Raw genomic sequence first — 19,486 nt, forward strand, 5'->3', positions numbered from 1 at the left:
TACAAGTCCACTGGGTTCTCTGCTGGGTTTCTGTTTTCACACAGAGAGCTAGAATTAAGCCATTACTCAATGTGTAGCCATCTTGGAAGTCTAGTATCAAGTGATGTTATCCAGTTTGTAATCACTAGTTTATTTGGTTAGCCAAAGGCATTTTTCACTTCTACATCTTAAAAGAGTCCAAGTAAAGGCTTCAGTAAAGGTCCCTGAGGGACACCAATGAGAATCCCTGCCAGTAAGGACAGGTAATCTCTACTTTGAGGTACTCTGTACTTCCGTTTAATCAGTACTTTAACCCACTGAACTACATATGAAAAGACATTTTGATTACTGTAAAAACAAGGTCCTTGGAAAACGGTACTGCACTAATGAAATGCCAATCCAGCCTTGGAAATAAGGCACTTCACAACTGAACTGCCAGTGCATCCTTGGAAAAGGCACTGCACAAATGAACTGCCAGTGCATCCTTGGAAAAGGCACTGCACAAATGAACTGCAAGTGCATCCTTGGAAATAAGGCAGTGGACAAATTAACTGCCAATACAAGCACTTGCTCAGCATGTTTCTTTGTTGCACAAACATACCTCTGAAAAATATGACCAGAATATTCACATTCTGATGTGGGCTGACAACTTGGCAAACAGCAAAACTCTGAAAACTCCCAAAGCAAAGTGTCAGCATCAAGCTTCATTCATTTTCTATAGTCAGCAACCAATTTGTTGCTTTTATGAATGAGAGCAGCCCCAGTCAAGTAATATGATGCATTACTGAAGACGACCACTCCAGTGGAATTAACGGATAAAGTTCTGATAACAGAGCAAGCAACTTCAGTCTGAATAGCAGCTCAGACACTAGTTCAAGTTGGCATGTGAGAGGAGAGAACTAATGGGGCTGAAGTCTGTTCACCTCTCTTTACAAACAAGTTCCAGTCATGTGCCTATCTGTAAAACACAGCAGGGCCAATTGATCACAGCACATGAAAGTGTGACTGTGCATCATAAAGGCCCAATGCAGCCCAACCCCTTCAAAGACACATAAGCATATGGAGGGGAGCTTGAGATTTAAAGAAACAACTCCCATCTTTCCTTACAGATGACAGCACCATTCCCGGTGTGCTCACCTCTTTCCTTCAAGGAAATAGTGAAAAATAAGGCTCACAACCATGGGAAACACGTGGATCAATAGAAAGGCCATATAATATGTTTGGTGGAGTAAAAAAAAATATTATGAAGCTCTACAGAGATCTGTTCAGCAAGGCCTTCCAACTCAAGAACACATCACTTGGAAATATGTAATCAACTTCTCAAATGAACTTAGGGGACTCAGGTTCATAAGATTAGTACTAGGCTACCTGCCCTTCTAGGCCATTTTACGCACTCCACACATTGTGCTTATAAAGTCAACACCTTAACCATTATGCCACCTGCATTATAAAACACCTTTAAGTAGGAATGAGAACAGAATGTGGAAAAGAAGCCTTAATATTCTTAAGGAAGAAAATGAGATTCTTTTATTATGAAGATATAATAAAAATTAAGAGCCTCCCAGTAAAAGTATCATAAAAAACACCCTCTCTCAGAAAGTAACCACCACAAGATGACAGATTCACTGAGCAACATGATTACACCTCTTCTGGTGTGGGGAAAAAAACATGAAACTATTAGAGAAAATGTCTGAATAACATTCAGTTACTAGCAATGGAATGCAGCAAAGAAGATAATTGAAAGTACAAAATGATTGACTAGAAAAAATATCTGGTTAGAAAGAACCTCACAACAAAATGCAGTTCAAATTGTAGATTCAGTACAGGAGTTTGGAAAAAATAAATCTAATGCACTCAGAGGTGTTTAAGTGAGACACTCAGGAAATACATACAGTCAAATGACAAAAGACTGGGGGATAACAGCTTTAAACCACCATTCAAATGAGCTGCCAATATGTCAGAAACAGAGATATAACTGAAAGAGACTAAATGAACAAAGTTTGAACAAGAAATATTTAATGTTAGAAGACCAAACAGGCAGAAATATCCTGAGCCTGTTTTTGCTAAAACACAAAGTGGTAGATTTCAACTGTATTAATTATAAGAAAGCACAAATAGGCAAATGGACTAATGCACCACAGTACAATTTAACTGACAGGGTAAAACTTGAGTACACTCCAAATCTGGCCATCATAAAGCAGCACAGATCTAGATTAGCAAAGTAGCAGCTATACATAGGTTTATCTACAACAATCACTAGGGCCCAACAGAAAGCTAATTCTTACAAAACTGAGAGAGGAAAGTATTAAAAACTGATGACAACAGACAGCTTGTAGAATGATTACTTACTGTATACCAACCAAAAGCGAAGCAAGTTTATCCGATGTCAAAAGGCAAGTGTGGTTTTCAAGTTGCTATAAAAAGAAGTGATGTTCTTACCATAACGTTCCATGTGAGTTGTTCATCTCGCCGTTGTTCTTACATGTGGGTACGGAGCAGATCCATTGGCTCCAAGTCGGCTGCTTTCCAAGCTCAAGATCTTTCAGTAGCTCGAGGCACAGCACCTATTCCATGATGCTCTCTGACTATCCCTCAGATCTAGTTTGCTGAATCCAGCAACAAAGGAACAGTCTAACATATCCTAAATGTCAATATGTGTATATATAAAAAAACATATAAAAACACACATATATACAGTTAACCATAGGAAGAAAGTCTGGTAGAAAGAAAGGACAGTAGACAAACCCAACCAGACCTCAAGTCGTAACCGGTCTTCAAGAACCCAGAGGGGGATAGAGGGTGGGAAATGTAAGAACAAAGGCGAGATGAACAACTCACATGGAACGTTATGGTAAGAACATAACTTCTTTATGTGAAGTTGTTCAATCTCGCCGTTTGTTCTTACACGTGGATAGCGTCCCAAGCACCCAAACCCTGGGCGGCTCACGGGAGTACATTCCTGAGAACAGTGGAACCAAAGGAAGCTCTGTCCACTTTGTAATGAGTGATAAACGTATGTGGTTTTGACCAAGTGGCTGCTGCACAAATGGTGTCCAAAGGCAAATGAGCTGCGTGAGCTAGAGATGTGGATACCACCCTAGTGGAATGAGCTTTCACCTTGTATTCTAAGGTCTGATTAGTTTGAGTATACAAACTTTATGCAATCTGATAATCATTTAGGCAAGGTAACTTTAGACACAGATAGCCCTTTTTTGTTATCAGCGTAGGAGACAAAAAGTTGTTCAGATTTTCTAAAATCCTTTGTTCTGTCCAAGTAAAATCTCAACTGGCTGTGGACATCAAGTCTATGCAGCATATACTCCATTTTGTTAGAATGATGTCTGAAAAAAGTGGGCAACTCAATAGACTGATTCAGATTAGTTTTGGAGCAGACCTTGGGAAGAAAAGAGGGATTTGTCCTGAGAGATACTCAATCAGGAAAAAATACCAAGTAAGGGGGCCTAATAGAGCTTGAAGTTCAGAAACTCTATGAGCTGAAGTGATGGCCACCAAAAATAATGTTTTCCATGATATGAATTTCAAGGGGAAAGAGGTTGCAGGCTCAAAGGGGGGAAGCATCAACTGAGATCATATTAAATTTAGATTCCATGGTGCAACTGGCTGTCTGATGGGTGGCCTTAGGTGATGAGTCCCTTTCAAAAAAGCTTTACATAATCTGTGTGACATAAGATTAGATCCTTCAATCCCCAAATGAAAATTAGATATAGTGGCCAAACCTAATTGAACTCTAACAGTGGCCGCTGCAGCACCTTCCTGAAAAATCGTTGAGAAATTCCAGAACCATATCAAGAGGGGCAACATAGGGATCAATATCGCGTTGAGAGGCCCAGTACACAAAAGGTTACCATTTACTACTGCACAGTTTCCTAGTAGACCTTATGAGAGGAAACCAGAATATGTTGAACTTCGGAAGAAAGATTATATGACCTGGCTAGGTTGGATAGGAGCAGCCACGCTGCCAGTTTGAGGGACAGAAGAGAGGGGTGAAGAACTCCTGACGAATGTGTCAAGTGGTCTGGCACTGGGTCCAGAAACCAAGGTTCTTCCAATTGATATTGGTGAAGAAAGGGGAACCATATCTGCCGAGGCCAAAAGGGGGCTATCAGAATAACTGTCCTTCCCAAGCCCTTTGCTTTCATCAAGAATCTGGGAATCAGTGGGGTTGGAGGAAAGGCACACAGGAGACCAGAGGGCCAATTGTGCACAAGTGAATCCCTGGGACTTTCCCCCGGTGGAAGGTTGAGGGCAAAGTAGCTTCTGCATTTGGCATTCATCGGAGATGCAAAAAGGTCGCAGCAAAGCTGGCCCCATCTGCGGAATATCCTTTCCGCCATATTTTGTTTGAGGGACCACTCTTGGGGTAATAGAATCTCTCTGCTCAGTTTGTCCGCTATCACGTTGGATTTCCCCGGAATGTGTGTTGCAAATAGAAAGCGCCCGGTGGACACAGCCCATTTCCAAATCCTCAAAGCTTCTCGGCATAAGGGGTAAGATTTGTTTCCCCCCTGGTTGTTGATGTATCAGACTACAGACATGTTGTCTGTCTGAATCGCAATTGTCTCCTGAGGTAGAGAGTCGTGAAAAGTGCTGCAACTCTTAAAGCACTGCTCTCAACTCCAGGATCTGTTAGCAGAATGATGCGAGACATTGGGAGCTGTTGGAAGGACCATTGAGAAAACAGCATGACCAGGTGCCTTGGGCAGTCTTTCCATGAAAAAGACCCCCCCCCTATCAGGGAAGCATCCGTGGCTACTGGAGGGAGTAATACAAATGGTCGACCTACTGTCACCTGGTGGCTGTTCAACCACCAGAGGTGGTCTCTCTTGCAAGCATTCGTCAATAGAATCTTGAATGACACTGGAAGCTGTTGGTAGGACCACTGGGTGAAAAGCAACCATTGGTGTGCTATGAGGGAAGCTGCCATTGTGCCTAAGAGTTTTAACCCAGAGAAGCAGGTACTTTCTTTTCTTGTAGCAAGCATGACACCTGATTTCTTAGGGAGGTGACTCTTTCAAGAGGTAATTTGACCAGGGTGGTGGTGGTGTCTAGGTCTGCTCTGATAAATGAGATATGCTGCGATGGTAATAAAGCAGATTTTTCGAAATTTATGGTTATTCCTAACAGAACAGAGATTGATCGTATGATCCCTGTTCTGGATGAGTTGATGCTTGGTGGTGGCGGATAGGAGCCAGTTGTCCAGATATGGAAACACCCGGAATCCTAGACGCCTCAGGTGAGCCGTAACCACTGCCATACATTTGGTAAACACTCTGGGGACTGTAGTGAGGCCAAAGGGCAGAGCTCGAAATTGGTAATGACTGGCCCCCCAGCCGGAAACGCAAGTGATCTCTGGATGATCTGGCCATTTTGATGTGGTAGCACACATCCTTGAGATCTAAAGAGCACATCCAATCGCCCGTTCCCAAGAACGGGAGTATCGATTGAAGTGTGACCATCCAGAACTTCTCCTTCTTTACAAATGTATTGAGTTTGCGGAGGTCTAAAATGGGCCTCCAGTCCCCTGTTTTCTTTGGAACTAAAAAGAACCTACAATCAACATCAGACAATCAATCAAACCTATGAGTAAGTTCCGGATCCTATGTGGTCCGGCGGGACTGGCTGGATGACACTTTTTCTAGCAGGTTTTGGATTTCTGTGACTGCTTGATTCCTTAGATTGGGTGGAACACATCTGGGATTCTTTTTGTGGATAACTGTGGTTCTACAAAGGGAATGAGGTAACCTCTGGTAACTATGTTTTGTACCCAAGAATCTGATGCAATTCCTAGCCAGGCGTCTGGGTACAAAGCCAAGCGACCCCCGACTGCCACCAGAGTAGGACAGTCGGGCCTCCTCTCAGGAGCACTGATAGGGCTTGCCAGGAAACTGCTCCCTATCACCCTGGTTCTGCGGACCTCCTCTGCCGCAAAAGTGGCATCTACCATTATTGCCCCTCTTCTACCCCTGAAGGGGGGTTCACTGTGTGTGTTCTGGAAAGCTCCTTGGGACTTCTGGAACGTTTTTCCACCTCTTTGCCCTTTGGGGTACGGTCTAGAAGGGGTGGAAAAACGGACTCCTACGGCAGATAGAGTCTTTCCTTCTTGCTCACACCTAGTGAGGGTCTCCTTGACTTTAGGCCCAAACAATGAAGAGCCATCAAACGGGATACTGACAAAGGAATACTTGAAGGCTTCCGCAAAGGAGCACAAGCGCATCCAGGACGGTCTCCGCTCAGCAATCACTGAACCTTCTGCTCAACTCGATCTCTCAGCTGCATAGGAAATGAGTCGCATGGATGAGATGACTACGGAATTAAGGGTAGAAAGTTGGGCTAAAACCTTTTCCGAAATAGCCTCATCTGTGTTACCCTTTAGAGTATCTCAGAGTTCTTGAAGATCATCTCGTTGAAAGCGAGTAAAATGGATCAAGTAGTTAAGCGATCTCATGGCAAATGTCGCAGAACTAAAAATGAGTTTCCCATATCTGTCCATCGTCCTGGAATCCTTATTAGGAGGATGGACAGTAACAGAAGTCTCTGACATCTCTTTCTTGGTGGCCGCCACCACCACCATGGCATCAACAGGGACTCCTTTGGTGAGGAACGATTTCTCTTGAGGGGCAGTGATGAATTTATTGGGTTTCCAAGGGACTGGTTCCATGGTGTCAGGGGACTCCCATGCCCTTCGAGCGACCAGATCCATTAGTTCGTCGAAGGGCGGAGTAACCCAGAAGGTGGAGGGCTGAGACCCAAAGGCCTTCAGGAGCATTGACTCATCTTCAGGGCGATTGGACTGCCACTCACCCCTCTGCTTAAGTATTTCTAGGATGTCCGCAAAGACGACATCCTCCAAGGGGGACCGTGGGGACCCTTCCGATTCCTCCAAGTCTGATGTCAAGGACTCCTGAGGGGAATCCAAATGCCTCCTCTTGCAGAGTCTCTTTCTGAGAACTTCATCAGTGGGGGCAGCGGGTGAAGTTTCAGTGGAGCAGGCGTCACCCAAAGGGGATACCGGAGGCTCTGGGTCTCGTCGCTTAGTAGGTGCTTTAGACGAAGAGGCAGAACTCAGCATCTCCAGGGAGGAAGAGGAGAGACCTGTAGTGTGCGTCTGAACACACAACACCCTCCTCATGGCATCAAAGGCCCCGGAGTCTCGGCCTGAGGAAGTCACCGGTTCCGAAGAAGACGGGGGCATCGCAAGAGCCGAGGCAGAGGGCTCCAAACCAGAGGGCGGATCCGAGCTCACCTGTGCCGAAGCTCCGAGGGTTAAGTGTTGGAACAGACACGTCTGACTCTCCCCCTCTGAACAGACAAGAGTGTCGGATCCGAGACTCTTCAGACGGCACCGAAGAGGTCAGGTCAGGGTGGGTGGAACCAAATTCACTGGGACAGGACTCGGCTCCACAGGTTTTACAACCATCAGATCTTCCGCCTCCGAAGGCCTGGGTAGGCTCAGAGGAGGAGTAGTCACAGGCAATGGGGCAGGAACAGGGCTCAAACCCAGTTGGGACGAAGCCAAGAGCAGTTTAGCCAATGCCGGGTTCTCCAAGAGCCTCTACACCACACGGTCCACATCAATATCTGACATCCTTGAAGATCGGGTCGAAGAAGCTACAGTTCTAAGTATTGGAGATTTTACAGTCTCCGATACCGGCTCCAGAACCAAAGGTTGGCTCAGAATGATCGGTTCGGCACACGGTTCCAAAGACCTAGGAACTGGTGACTGAACCTTAACAAAGGTGCTCGGAGCCGAAGATTTAGGCACCGAGGACACTTGAGACGACTTCGACCCTTTCGAAGAACTGGAGGTTTGGTCTGACTTGTCCAAAGCTTCTTGAAATTCAGGTGTTAAGAGACCTCAATTAATAAGTTTCCTACGCCTCTCTAACAGAACTCTGACACTAAGAGTGGCAGATGGAGCAATCCTCCTGCAAATGGAGAGGTCCCAAACAATACACACAAGAAATGTGGTCATCTGTTATTGACATTTTTTGACCACAGTCATCTTTTAAATCCAGACTTTTGCTTTTGGTCAGCCATCATGTCCACAGAGTAAGTACAATTAACAGGTCCCTGTTAATTTCCAGTGCAATAGTACTATCCAAACACAAAAAATAGAAACGCCAAGAAAGACAATTATCAGAGCCCTGATAATATAAGTACAACAGTATAATCCAATAATAAGCAACAACAATTAACAAACTAGTCAAAAAGGATAGGAAGAAATTTAGATTCCTGCACAACTATAGCGAAGGATGAAACCAACTAAAGAGAGAGCAAGGCCCACAGCAACCCGCTCCAATAAACGCACTGAAAAGGGCAAAGCCCTAAAAAAAAAAAAAGATAGTATGACAAGGGATATTGGTAGAAAAACAGATATATCTAAATAAAAAGTAAACTTAGCTGTAGAAAAGCTTCTTAATAAACTTTCACTGGCTCAAGCACACTGAAGACTTGTGATCCATTGCAGTGGCAAACTAGAAATGGGGGTTATAGTCAGACAGCATCATGGGATAGGTGCTGTGCCTCGAGCTACTGAAAGATCTCGAGCTTGGAAAGGGGCCGACTCAGAGCCGATGGATAGGCTCCGTACCCACATGTAAGAACAAACGGCGAGATTGAACAACTTCACATCCAGTTTTTCTCAGAATATTTTTTCCTGGAGGACTACAGGTATTTGGAAACAGAACAAGCTATGCAGGAAAAAATTTAGACAATAAAGAGCGAGCCAGCAAACTGTAGAGACTCTGCTTTTTAACCTGCTCTAAATAAGACAACCCAGGGAGAGTGAGAGAGAGACTTTCCCAGTGAAACCATTTCCATTGTTACAAAAAATAATTAAGTGACCCAAAATTCCCAGAAGATGACCAGAAAACTCAGGAGCATCTGGGACTCAATCCTGAGACTGGTGTTGGGAAACTGTGGTCATCAAGATCATCAGTAACAGAAACATAGTGAATAACTGGGAGATCATAAAATGTATCAATTCCTATATCTAATTTAGATATTTGAACTGTGACTCACCACAAAGTTAATATATTGTGAACTCTGGCTGTTGGGGGGAAGGGGGATAAAAATGTAGACTGTTCATGTTAAATATGAATCAAAATGTTACTTGACCTTTTCCCTAGCTCCGTTCCTCCCACCTCCTCTCTCTGCTCCCTAACATCTTCGTAAGACTTGTGCCTTCCTTTTCCTTCTATGTTTATTTGTTCTCTGCTCATTCCATTCTTAATTCATGTTATATATTTAAATTTACCCTATTACAAAGTATAAAAAGAAGTTATGTACTCACCATAACGTTCCATCTGAGTAGTTATATTAATTTTTCTGCAAACTGTGGGTATTCGGATCCATATCGGATCCGAGCCGGCAACTTATTTTCTAGCATCGGCTCTGAGCTCCTCCCCCTACCCATAACACACCATCTCCCATCTTCCCTCAGATCGATTTTGGTGCAACTATGCACTTTAGCAACTCAACTAAATAAACTTGCCATGTTTATCCACATGAAAAGGTCAGGGGGACGGAGGGTTGGAAGGCCCTCATGGAAGGATATTCCTGAGCACCGCAGTGTCAAAGGATGATCTCCCTCGGGAAATCAGATCTAATTTGGAATGGGAGATGAAAGTATGGGAATTTGCCCAAGTTGCTGCTGCACAAATGTCATCCAAAGGAACCTTGGACCAAAAGGCAGCTGAAGTCGCCATGGACCTTGTAGAGTGAGCTCTAATCAGACCAGGAGGAGATAAACCCTTGGCTTTGTAAATATGTAAAATGCAAACAGTGATCCATCTGGCTAAATAAATCTTGGAAATGGCCTTTCCCAAATGAGGTTTAGAAAATGAGGCAAATAACTGATCGGACTTACAGAAGGGTTGTTCTATGAACATTTTAACAAATGAAGTTTATATTCACCTTTGTTCTGAAAATTTGGAAAGAAAACAGGTAGATTAATTGTTTATTTTTGATTGAGATGCCACTATGGGTAGAAAAAAAGGATTTGTATGGAGAGTGACCCTGTCCTTATGGAAAACCAAATAAGGAGGCACGGCAGACAATGCCTGAAGCTCACAGACCTTCCTAGCCGATGTAACAGCCACTAGGAAGGTTGTCTTCCAAGATAAAAACTTTAAATCCACTGATGCTGCAGGTTCAAAAGGAGGAGTTACTAATGACTCGAGAACCAAAGTGAGGTCCCAAGGAGGAACAGAATCTTTGATGGGAGGACACAAAAGAAAAGTGCCTTTTAGAAAGGCTTTACACAGCCTAGAAGAGGCCAGGGCAAGATTATTTTCACCGACATGAAAATTAGAAATGGCTGTCAGCTGTACTTTCACCGTGGAGGAACTAGCTCCTTGCTGAAAAATACTAGTCAAGAAATCCAACATCGCTGGAACAGGGGCTGTAAAAGGATCCAGGTTTCTCTGGGAGACCTACATAGAGAAACGTCTCAATTTACTGCGATAAACTTTCCTAGTGGAATCTATAAGAGAAGCCACTAGTATAGATTAAACAGGAGATGAAAGACAAGGAGTCCTGGCAATCAAGGGAACTGGAGCAGCCAAGCTGTCAGCTTGAGACTGTCCAGATTGGGAGGGTAGGCACCCTAAGTATGAGAGATTAGATCCGAGCAGGGATCCAGAATCCACGGAGGAGCTAGAAGATGAGACCACAGGAAGGGGCACCAAACTTGAGACCAGAATGGGGCAATAAGGATCACTTTGCACCCCAGTCGGCAAGCTTTCTGAAGAAACTTTGGAATGAGTGGTAACGGTGGGTAAGCATACAATAACCAGAGGGGCCAAACATGGACTAGAGCATCTCCTGGGGCATCCCCTGATGAGGGAAGCAGAGCGAAGAACTCGATGCACTTCACATTGGAAGGAGATGCGAAGAGATTGCAGCAAGGCTGTCCCCACGCAAGGAATACCTCCTCCGCTACTGACTGTTTCAGAGACCACTCGTACGGCATCAGAATAGCCAGACTCCATCTGTCCACTAAAATGTTGGAGCGTCCCGGGATGTGCATTGCAGTCAGAAACTGACCAGTGGAAATCGCCCACTCCCACACTCTCATGGCCTTGCGACACAGAGGATAAGATCTGGCTACTGAATTGCAACTGTACCCAGAGGAAGGACAGTGTGGAAGGCTTTCAACGCTAAAAGTACTGCCCTCATCTCCAGAATATTTATGTGCAACTTGGTCTCTATCTGGGACCACGTGCCTTGGACCGTCCTTCCCGAACAGTGCCCCCCCCACCTGAGTTGGGAGGTGTCCGTGGTCACTGTGGCTTGGGCTGGAGATACCACAAAGAGACATCCTGCTGCAACATCTAGTGAATGGCGCCACCAAAGGAGAGACGTCCTGCAGGTGTGACTGATCCTTAACGGAAAATCCATAGGCAGGTCTAGCCAAGACCATTGGACAGCTAGAGCCCATTGAAGGACCCGCATGTGAAGGCGTGCACAGGGGAGAATAGAGACCGCAGCAGCCATGGAGCCAAGGGCTCGGAGAACATCACTCGCCTTTGGAAATTTGAGGTCCACAATTAGAGCGATGTGGTACCCGAGATTTAAGATCCTGTCTGGCATTAAGAAGACTTTTAGTTGCAAAGTGTCTAGCCGTGCCACAATAAAATCTAAAACTTGTACTGGTTGCAAAAGGGATTTGTGAACATTGACTGTAATCCCTAGCCGATCTGCCAAGAGAAGAAAATAGTCTCGGGCCAGTCAAAGAAGATGCTTGGTGGACGCAGCGAAGAGCCAGTCATCCAGGTAAGGAAATACCTGAATTCCCTGAAGCCTCAGGTGAGCTGCTATTACTGTCATTACTTTGGTAAACAACCTGGGGGCTATGGTGAGACCAAAGGGTAGAGCTCTGAACTGAAAGTGACTGGCTCCCAGCCGGAAGCAAAGAAACCCCCTGTAGCTTCTGCGGATCTTGACATGGTAGTAAGCATCCTGGAGGTCTAATGAGCACATCCAGTCACACTCTCGGAGATAAGGTAGAATGAACTGTAGGGTGACCATCCGGAACTTTTGTTTGGCGACAGACAGGTTCAAGGTTGACGGGTGTAAAATGGGCCTGAGGTCACCCATCTTTTTTGGCACTAAAAAGAACCTGGAGTAAACGCTTGATCCGGACTGGTTGAGGGGGACCATTTTGTGAAGCAGCTTTGAAACTTCTAGAGTTGTGGCCTCTCTGTGAGTGGGTGGGACATCCTGGAGGGGCAACAAAAGGGATAGTGTAGCCTCTGGATATTATTTGTAGCACTCAACGATCTGCAGTTATGGACTCCCATGCCGCTGGGTGCAAGGACAATCTCCTCCCGACTGCCTCCAGAGTAGGTCAGTCGGGCAACCCCTCAGAGCTGCTGAGTGGGTGTGTCAGAAAAAGGTTCCCTAGACCCAAAATTCCTGTGACCCCCTCTACCTCTGGGTTGGCGTCGATCCTGTCCCCCTCTGCCTCTGGAGGATGAGTTGTCCTGAAACTCCTGGGAAAACGGAGATTTCTGCAATCACTTTTTTTGCCCTCTTTGGTTCCTAGAAAAGGATCGCTGAGGGTTAGAGAAGCGGATCCCGACGGCAGACAAAGTCTTCCCGTCTTTTTCGCTCTAGACAAGAGTGTCACGTACTGTCTTCCCGAAAAGGGAGGAACCATCATAGGGATCATTAGTAAATGACGCCTTGAAAGGATCTGCAAAATGACAACCTGAGCCAGGCATGTCGCCTCATGGCTACGCCTGTCCCAGCCACCCTAGCTGCTTCTTCAGTGGCATGGGAAAGGAGGCACACGGACGTGTTTGATACAGACTACAGTCTGAACATTTTCGTAGAGAACAGTTTGTCCGGCTGCAATAAAGACTCTGGGGTAGACTCAACGAATTCCAAGACAAGGTCTCACTGCAGCCGTATAACATGTGCCAAATAGTTCAACGCATGGATGGAAAAGGTCGCTGACAAACGTGCTTCCCAAACCTATCCACTGACCTGTACTCCTTGTCCGGAGGGTGGACTGAAGAACTCTCTTGCACCAGTTCCTTCTTGGTGGCTGCTGCGACCACCATAGCGTCAACGAGGACTCCTTTAGACCAAGGTTGTTTGTCCGTGGGAGGAGAAAGAAACTTGTCAGGGCATTTGGGGATCGGCTCTATGGTGTCAGGCTCCTTCCATGCCCATGTGGTAAGGTCCACCAAGGGGTCTGCTGGCAGCGACACCCAGGAAGTAGATTGCCTGTGCCAAAAGCCTCCAGGAACACGGACTCATCAGGAGAAGGTTTTGGGGCTGACCAACCTCCCCTCTGGTGGAGGATGTCCATGAGGTCTCTGAAGGAGACATCCTCGGGAGGTGACCTGGGGGAACCCTCTCCATCTAAACCAGTGTCCATAGTGAGGGACTCAGGGGAGTCCAATTGCCTCCTTTTGCACTTGCACTTACAGGGGCCTACTTCAGTGGGACTCTCTGATGAGGACTTGTGAGCCACAGGGGGTTCCTCAAGGGGAATAACTTGGGGCTCCTCTGGCACGGGCTGTCCCTGAGACAGGTTGAAGGGAGTAGTCACCAAATCCAGTGGAGTCTGGATGGAATCCGAGGAGATGGGCTGAGGTTCTCAATCCCTGGGAGAGAACCCTCTCCACTACTTCAAACGCCGAAGAGCAGCACACCTCCTTGGCACCCAGCAAGGAAGAAGCTCTCCCCGGGTCCGAAGCAGGGATCGGAGCCGAAGCAAGGATAGCCTGAGCTCCAAGGGAATGGTTCAATCTGAAAAGGTCAGAGCGGAAGATGGATCCATTCCCTCGGGCCCGACTCCCTGTCCACGGCTCCGTGAGTTGCTCAGATGCAAACTAGCCGGATCCGACGAACTCAAGGTAACAGCCGGAGTAGAGGTTGAAGGAACAGTTGGCACCAAACTACCAGCTCCAAAGAGTCTCAGGTCCAAAAACCCCTAAGTAGCCGCATGGACTGGGGAAGGAGAAATGGGACGGAACAAGGGCATGGAGATCCCCCTCCAGAGGGAGAGGGGCCTGGCAAGACTTCCATCTGTATTTGGGTCTGAATGAATCTCCGCATCATCCAAGTCCGATAGGCACCGAGTCGATCGGGAAGAGACAACAGACTCTGATGTGGCTGGTCTGCGAAGCAAGAGTGAGGACGGCCTCGGATCTGAAGACTCCATTGGCTCCAGCGAGAAACGGGGTGAGCAGAGCCTAGGAGAAGTTGTCTCAGAGCCTTTGATGGTGGACTAGAGAAAGGTTCCCTACCTGGAGACCTCTTGCAAGGCCAATCCCTCTTCCACCCTCTGTCTTCCTTGCATCTTTCTCTTTTTTTCCTTTTCTTTTTCCTCTCCCACACCAGCACGAGCAGGAGGTTGAGTCCCTGTCTGAGTGGGTGGTTTGGTGGGAGTACCAAAGGCCGAGGCCGTGGCAGAATCCAGCATGGAGGCAGGGAGAAGACCCTTGGCAACCAATTTGGTCTTCCTATCCCTGAGGGCCCTCGGGTTAAAGCCTGCACAAATTGCACACTGGATCGATAAATGAGGCACTCCCAAACAGATTACACACAGAGTGCGACCATCAGCTGGTGAGAGCTTATGGCCACACACTGTGCATTTTTTTTAAAAACTGACTTAGGCTAATCAGCCATAGCCCAAAACTAACTGCCACTCCCTAAAGAAAAAGCACAACACACTAGCACACACTGAAGGGAAGTGGGCCTAGAAACTACTCTTAATAAACTTTTTTTTTTTTTAAACTAGAACTGACGAACAGCGTACACTTAAAGGGGGAGGGAGGGAAAACTAACGACCACTTTCCCACAGAAAAAAGAATAAACACACTTACAATCCCTGAAGCTCGGAGCAAAGGAGACCACAATGCTCACTATGGTGTGGCAAACAAGATCTGAGGGAAGATAGGAGATGGTTGTGTATTATGGGTAGGGGGAGGAGCTCGGAGCAGATGCTAGAAAATAAGTTGCCGGCTCGGATCTGATATGGACCCGAATACCCACAGGTTGCAGATAAAATGAAGTTAACTACTTCAGATCAAATGATTTACTCATAATACATATAACATATGGAATTTCAATGCAATGTATTAACTTCTGCTTCTTGTTTTCATATGTCAAAATCTGTTTACAGACGTCTGTAATGCCAAGGTGCTGTGAAAGCCATCAACCACCCACTGCCCTTGACTAATTACCGCACTGTAATTGTATTATAGCAGTGTTCAACTGTCTCCCAACAGATAACATTGACACATACTATTAGCACATTTCTAGCCACATCTTCAAGTGTAGAAAATCTGGACTAAACAGAGAATTAAAAAGCACAGAATGTTCTATCAATTCCAGAACAATTTTTTGCAGTAATTTCAGAAGGTGAGGCAGCACAGAACAAGAGCACATACCAACATATAACAAGGTTTAAATGAATCATTTGCAGCTCTACATTTCACAGTGGTTTACCTTTTAAAGTGATGGTCTTATCTGAACCCTCCACACCTGTTGTCTTCAACTGGTTACAAATCACCTCATCTGGAAATCAAAATGCACACAAATATGTTACAACAGGGCCCAAAAATGTAAGTGAAAATAAAATGCATACTGAATCTGTGCTACACAAGTAGTAGAAAAATGATTGGGAGGATGGCCTAATGGTTAAGGTGTTTGCCTTACAAACACAAGGTGCAGGGTTTGAGTCTCACAAGGGATAATTGGCTAGGCTTAAAATGGCTCGCAAGGGCAGTTAGCTTAGCACTAATCTATGAACCTATAAAGCAATGAATAAAATTCTTCCACTGTTCAAGCCCCTCCAGTAAAGCCAAGTGAAGACAGATCAGCTTTACTCGTACTGATAACAAGGAGAGGAAGCCATCATTAAAACATGTCATTAAAAATTCTGTGTTACTGTTATGGACATACTTCAAATTTAAGGATTCATTATGCAACTCATACACTCATGAGGAAATGATATTACAGCAGAGCTAAACTTGACACTCAGAAAAGTATAGTTGTGTAAGTAAATTTACCACAACAGTAGATGTTCAAATGATCACTGCTGCAAGTAGCCTTAGCTATATGGGTTATATCCTGCCCAGGATATAACAGCTGTCCAGCTTTAACAGCTGTCCAGCTTCCAAAGTTTCAGGACATCTTCCATAGGCAAAAACCATTACTCAGCTCTTGAGGCGAGCTGAACTGAAACGTTTGGGTGAGAAGCCCTTCACAGCTTTCATGCTAACAAAGAGAGGGAGGCAGAGCCTTGAAAGGACAATGCCAGTAACAGCAAACAATAACTCCCCACGCCCTGGAATAACCACCACACCAAAAAAGGTGGGAAAGAAGGAAGAGAGGAAGTGGCTATTACAGCAGTAATCATTCAAACAGCTACTGTTACAGCAAGTTTATACACCTGTACTATGTTGGTCATACTGGTCACTGCTGAAGCAGCCTTAGCTAAATGGGTAGAGCACCTTCGGGATCTGGAAGGGGAAGAGAATGACCTCAGCTTGATCTAGACCTAGAGAAGCATTCAAGTTTACAATAATTGGTACGCATATGTACAGAGGACTAAGTTAGGGATCTGGAAGGGGAAGAGAATGACCTCAGCTTGATCTAGACCTAGAGAAGCATTCAAGTTTACAATAATTGGTACGCATATGTACAGAGGACTAAGTTGGGGATCTGGAAGGGGAAGAGAATGACCTCAGCTTGATCTAGACCTAGAGAAGCATTCAAGTTCACAATAATTGGTACGCATATGTACAGAGGACTAAGTTAGGGATCTGGAAGGGGAAGAGAATGACCTCAGCTTGATCTAGACATAGAGAGGCATTCAAGTTTACAATAATTGGTAAGCATATGTACAGAGGACTAAGTTGGGGATCTGGAAGGGGAAGAGAATGACCTCAGCTTGATCTAGACCTAGAGAAGCATTCAAGTTTACAATAATTGGTAAGCATATGTACAGAGGACTAAGTTGGGGATCTGGAAGGGGAAGAGAATGACCTCAGCTTGATCTAGACCTAGAGAAGCATTCAAGTTCACAATAATTGTACGCATATGTACAGAGGACTAAGTTAGGGATCTGGAAGGGGAAGAGAATGACCTCAGCTTGATCTAGACCTAGAGAAGCATTCAAGTTTACAATAATTGGTACGCATATGTACAGAGGACTAAGTTAGGGATCTGGAAGGGGAAGAGAATGACCTCAGCTTGATCTAGACCTAGAGAAGCATTCAAGTTTACAATAATTGGTACGCATATGTACAGAGGACTAAGTTGCTGCTTACAGAATACTTGTAGAATCCAACCCTTTTCAAAAAGCCATACATAAAGACTGCACTTGCGGGTGTCTTCTACTGTGTTTTTACATTAGGAGGACTGGGTTTATTTATCTTGTGGCAGAAGGTATTTACCTGGTCTATCAGAGTTGGGAAATACACAAAATGACTCGCAGTGTAGTTACTTTACTGGCCAGATGGCTCATTAGTTTTTTTTTCTGGGCAACTGCAAATTTTGTACATTTCTACGGGTTAGCCCAGTACAGTAGCAAACACCTAGAAAGCCAATTTTCTCCTGTAGAACAGTCAATAAAACTGTACCCTGTAAAGCAGCAATACAACGCAAATACCTTGTGTGCCGACAAGCTTTGAGCAGCTAGTTGGGTATCACGTGGCAAAACTTACATATTTAGTAGAGCTCAGTACTGTGTAAACATTAAAGTTACTAGAATTTAGTACTGTTTAGTATAATCTGTCCCAGTAAAGCATCCTTAGTCTGCACCAAAGGACTGGACAGTATGGATATGCACTTTCCCAACTTCTCTGGTGCCAGCTTGGTGGCTACAAGAATCTTTCAGAGAATGAAGTAACAGTCTCTTGCTTACCGATAACTGTAGATCAGAGTGTATGATATACCTTTAAGAAGCTTTCCAGTGAGTGAGCACATGCATATAAGTACTTAGCACTTGCAAGCAAGAGTGCCATTTTGAGTGAGCATGCAAGTATGTAGTCAAAGTTTAATGTTCCTGCCATCCATCCTGATCTATCTGTACACAATAAACTACGTAAACCAATATCCAAGTCTCAACATCTTCTTAACGCACATAAAAGCAACATGGTGTCAGAATGGGATCCAGAGTTACAGCCGTGAGACAATGGGTTAGACTTGGAGGAATATACAGGAGTGGATCATCCCTACTGCTCAAACAACTCACAAAACATGCCAAACAAATTCCAGGTATTAAAACTTGCTTAAAATGACTTATTTTGCTACAAATATAAAACAAAGCACTCAGAATGGGCAAAACGAATTTCTTATTAAACAAAATGTCCTAAACTGTGGCATCTTGATAAAAACATTCAAAATAATTATGGAAATGTTGGAAACAATATCCAAATCACATACAATATACAAAAAAGGGAAAAACGACTTTTTTGCTTTGCGCAACTTTTTCGTATTAAATAAAGCTATTCAAAATATCTGAAGTGTGCAAAGTGTTTGCAAGTGTGTGCAGTATTACAGTGCAGTTATTTTGCAGAGTACAGCCTCAGTAAGAAGCTGAGATCCCTTATAAGATCCTCCAAAGTTAGCTACGAAAACAAAATCGCCACTGATTCTAGGGACAACCACAAAGCATTCTATAGCTATGTCAACAATCTCAATGGCAACACCCAGATCTGCTCTGAGTTACAGCACGACAGTACGAAAATTACAGAACCAACAGATATTGCCATCATCCTGGCAGATAGGTTCAGTGCTAACTTTACCACCCTCTCACCCCCTAAAGGGCCCGTATCTCTACAAGAAGAATGCAGAGTCCCTGTAATCACAACTAAACAGGTAAAAGCTGCACTCTCTAAAGCCAAAAGCACAGCATCCATGGGACCGGACAACATCCCATGCTGTGTTTTACACGAACTTCAGAACAAACCGGCGCCCCACCTAAACAACATGTTCAATCATAGCCTCACGTCAGGCCTTGTGCCCACTGAATGGCACACAGCGACAGTTATCCCACTCCACAAAGGGGGACCCACCCCTGATCACAGGAACTATCGCCCTAGTAGCCTGACGAGCCTGGCCTGTAAGGCCATGGAACTTGTCATCATGGATCTCAAAGACACTGGTAACCTCCAAACTCTGGACCTCACCCAGTTTGGGTTTGTGAAAGGCAGATCATGCGTCCTGAACCTGATCGACTTCTTTGAAGCAGTCACCAAAGCCGTAGATGAGGGTAAGGTGGTTCACACAGCTTATCTTGACCTCGCCAAGGCTTTCGACATCATCCCCCATTCTGGAATTCTAGCTAAACTCACTAAACTAGGTATAAATCCCTACATCACAAAATGGGTGGCCAACTGGCTCACTGACAGAACCCACACTGTAAAAGTTGCAGACTCCAATCCGACTTCAAACCAGAGACAAGTGGAGTACCACAGGGTTCAGTCTGGGACCTCTCCTGTTTGGTATCTACTTCTCTGAA

The 19,486-nt window shown here is 45.0% G+C and overlaps 1 protein-coding gene across 7 annotated transcripts in view; it reads right to left on the minus strand.

Annotated features, from left to right (window-relative positions):
• EIF4G3 (eukaryotic translation initiation factor 4 gamma 3) overlaps positions 1–19,486 on the minus strand; it is a 3,593,176-nt gene that overhangs the window by 1,946,033 nt on the left and 1,627,657 nt on the right. For all 7 annotated transcript variants that reach the window (XM_044063163.1, XM_044063168.1, XM_044063165.1 and 4 more), the window contains one exon: positions 15,466–15,534. In XM_044063163.1, the coding sequence (XP_043919098.1) occupies positions 15,466–15,534 (69 nt within the window). The remainder of the gene's footprint in view (positions 1–15,465; positions 15,535–19,486) is intronic.

The sequence above is a fragment of the Protopterus annectens genome, chromosome 2.part1, assembly GCF_019279795.1.
Source record: "Protopterus annectens isolate FY-2018-M chromosome 2.part1, PAN1.0, whole genome shotgun sequence".
NCBI classification, from domain to species: Eukaryota; Metazoa; Chordata; order Ceratodontiformes; family Protopteridae; genus Protopterus; species Protopterus annectens.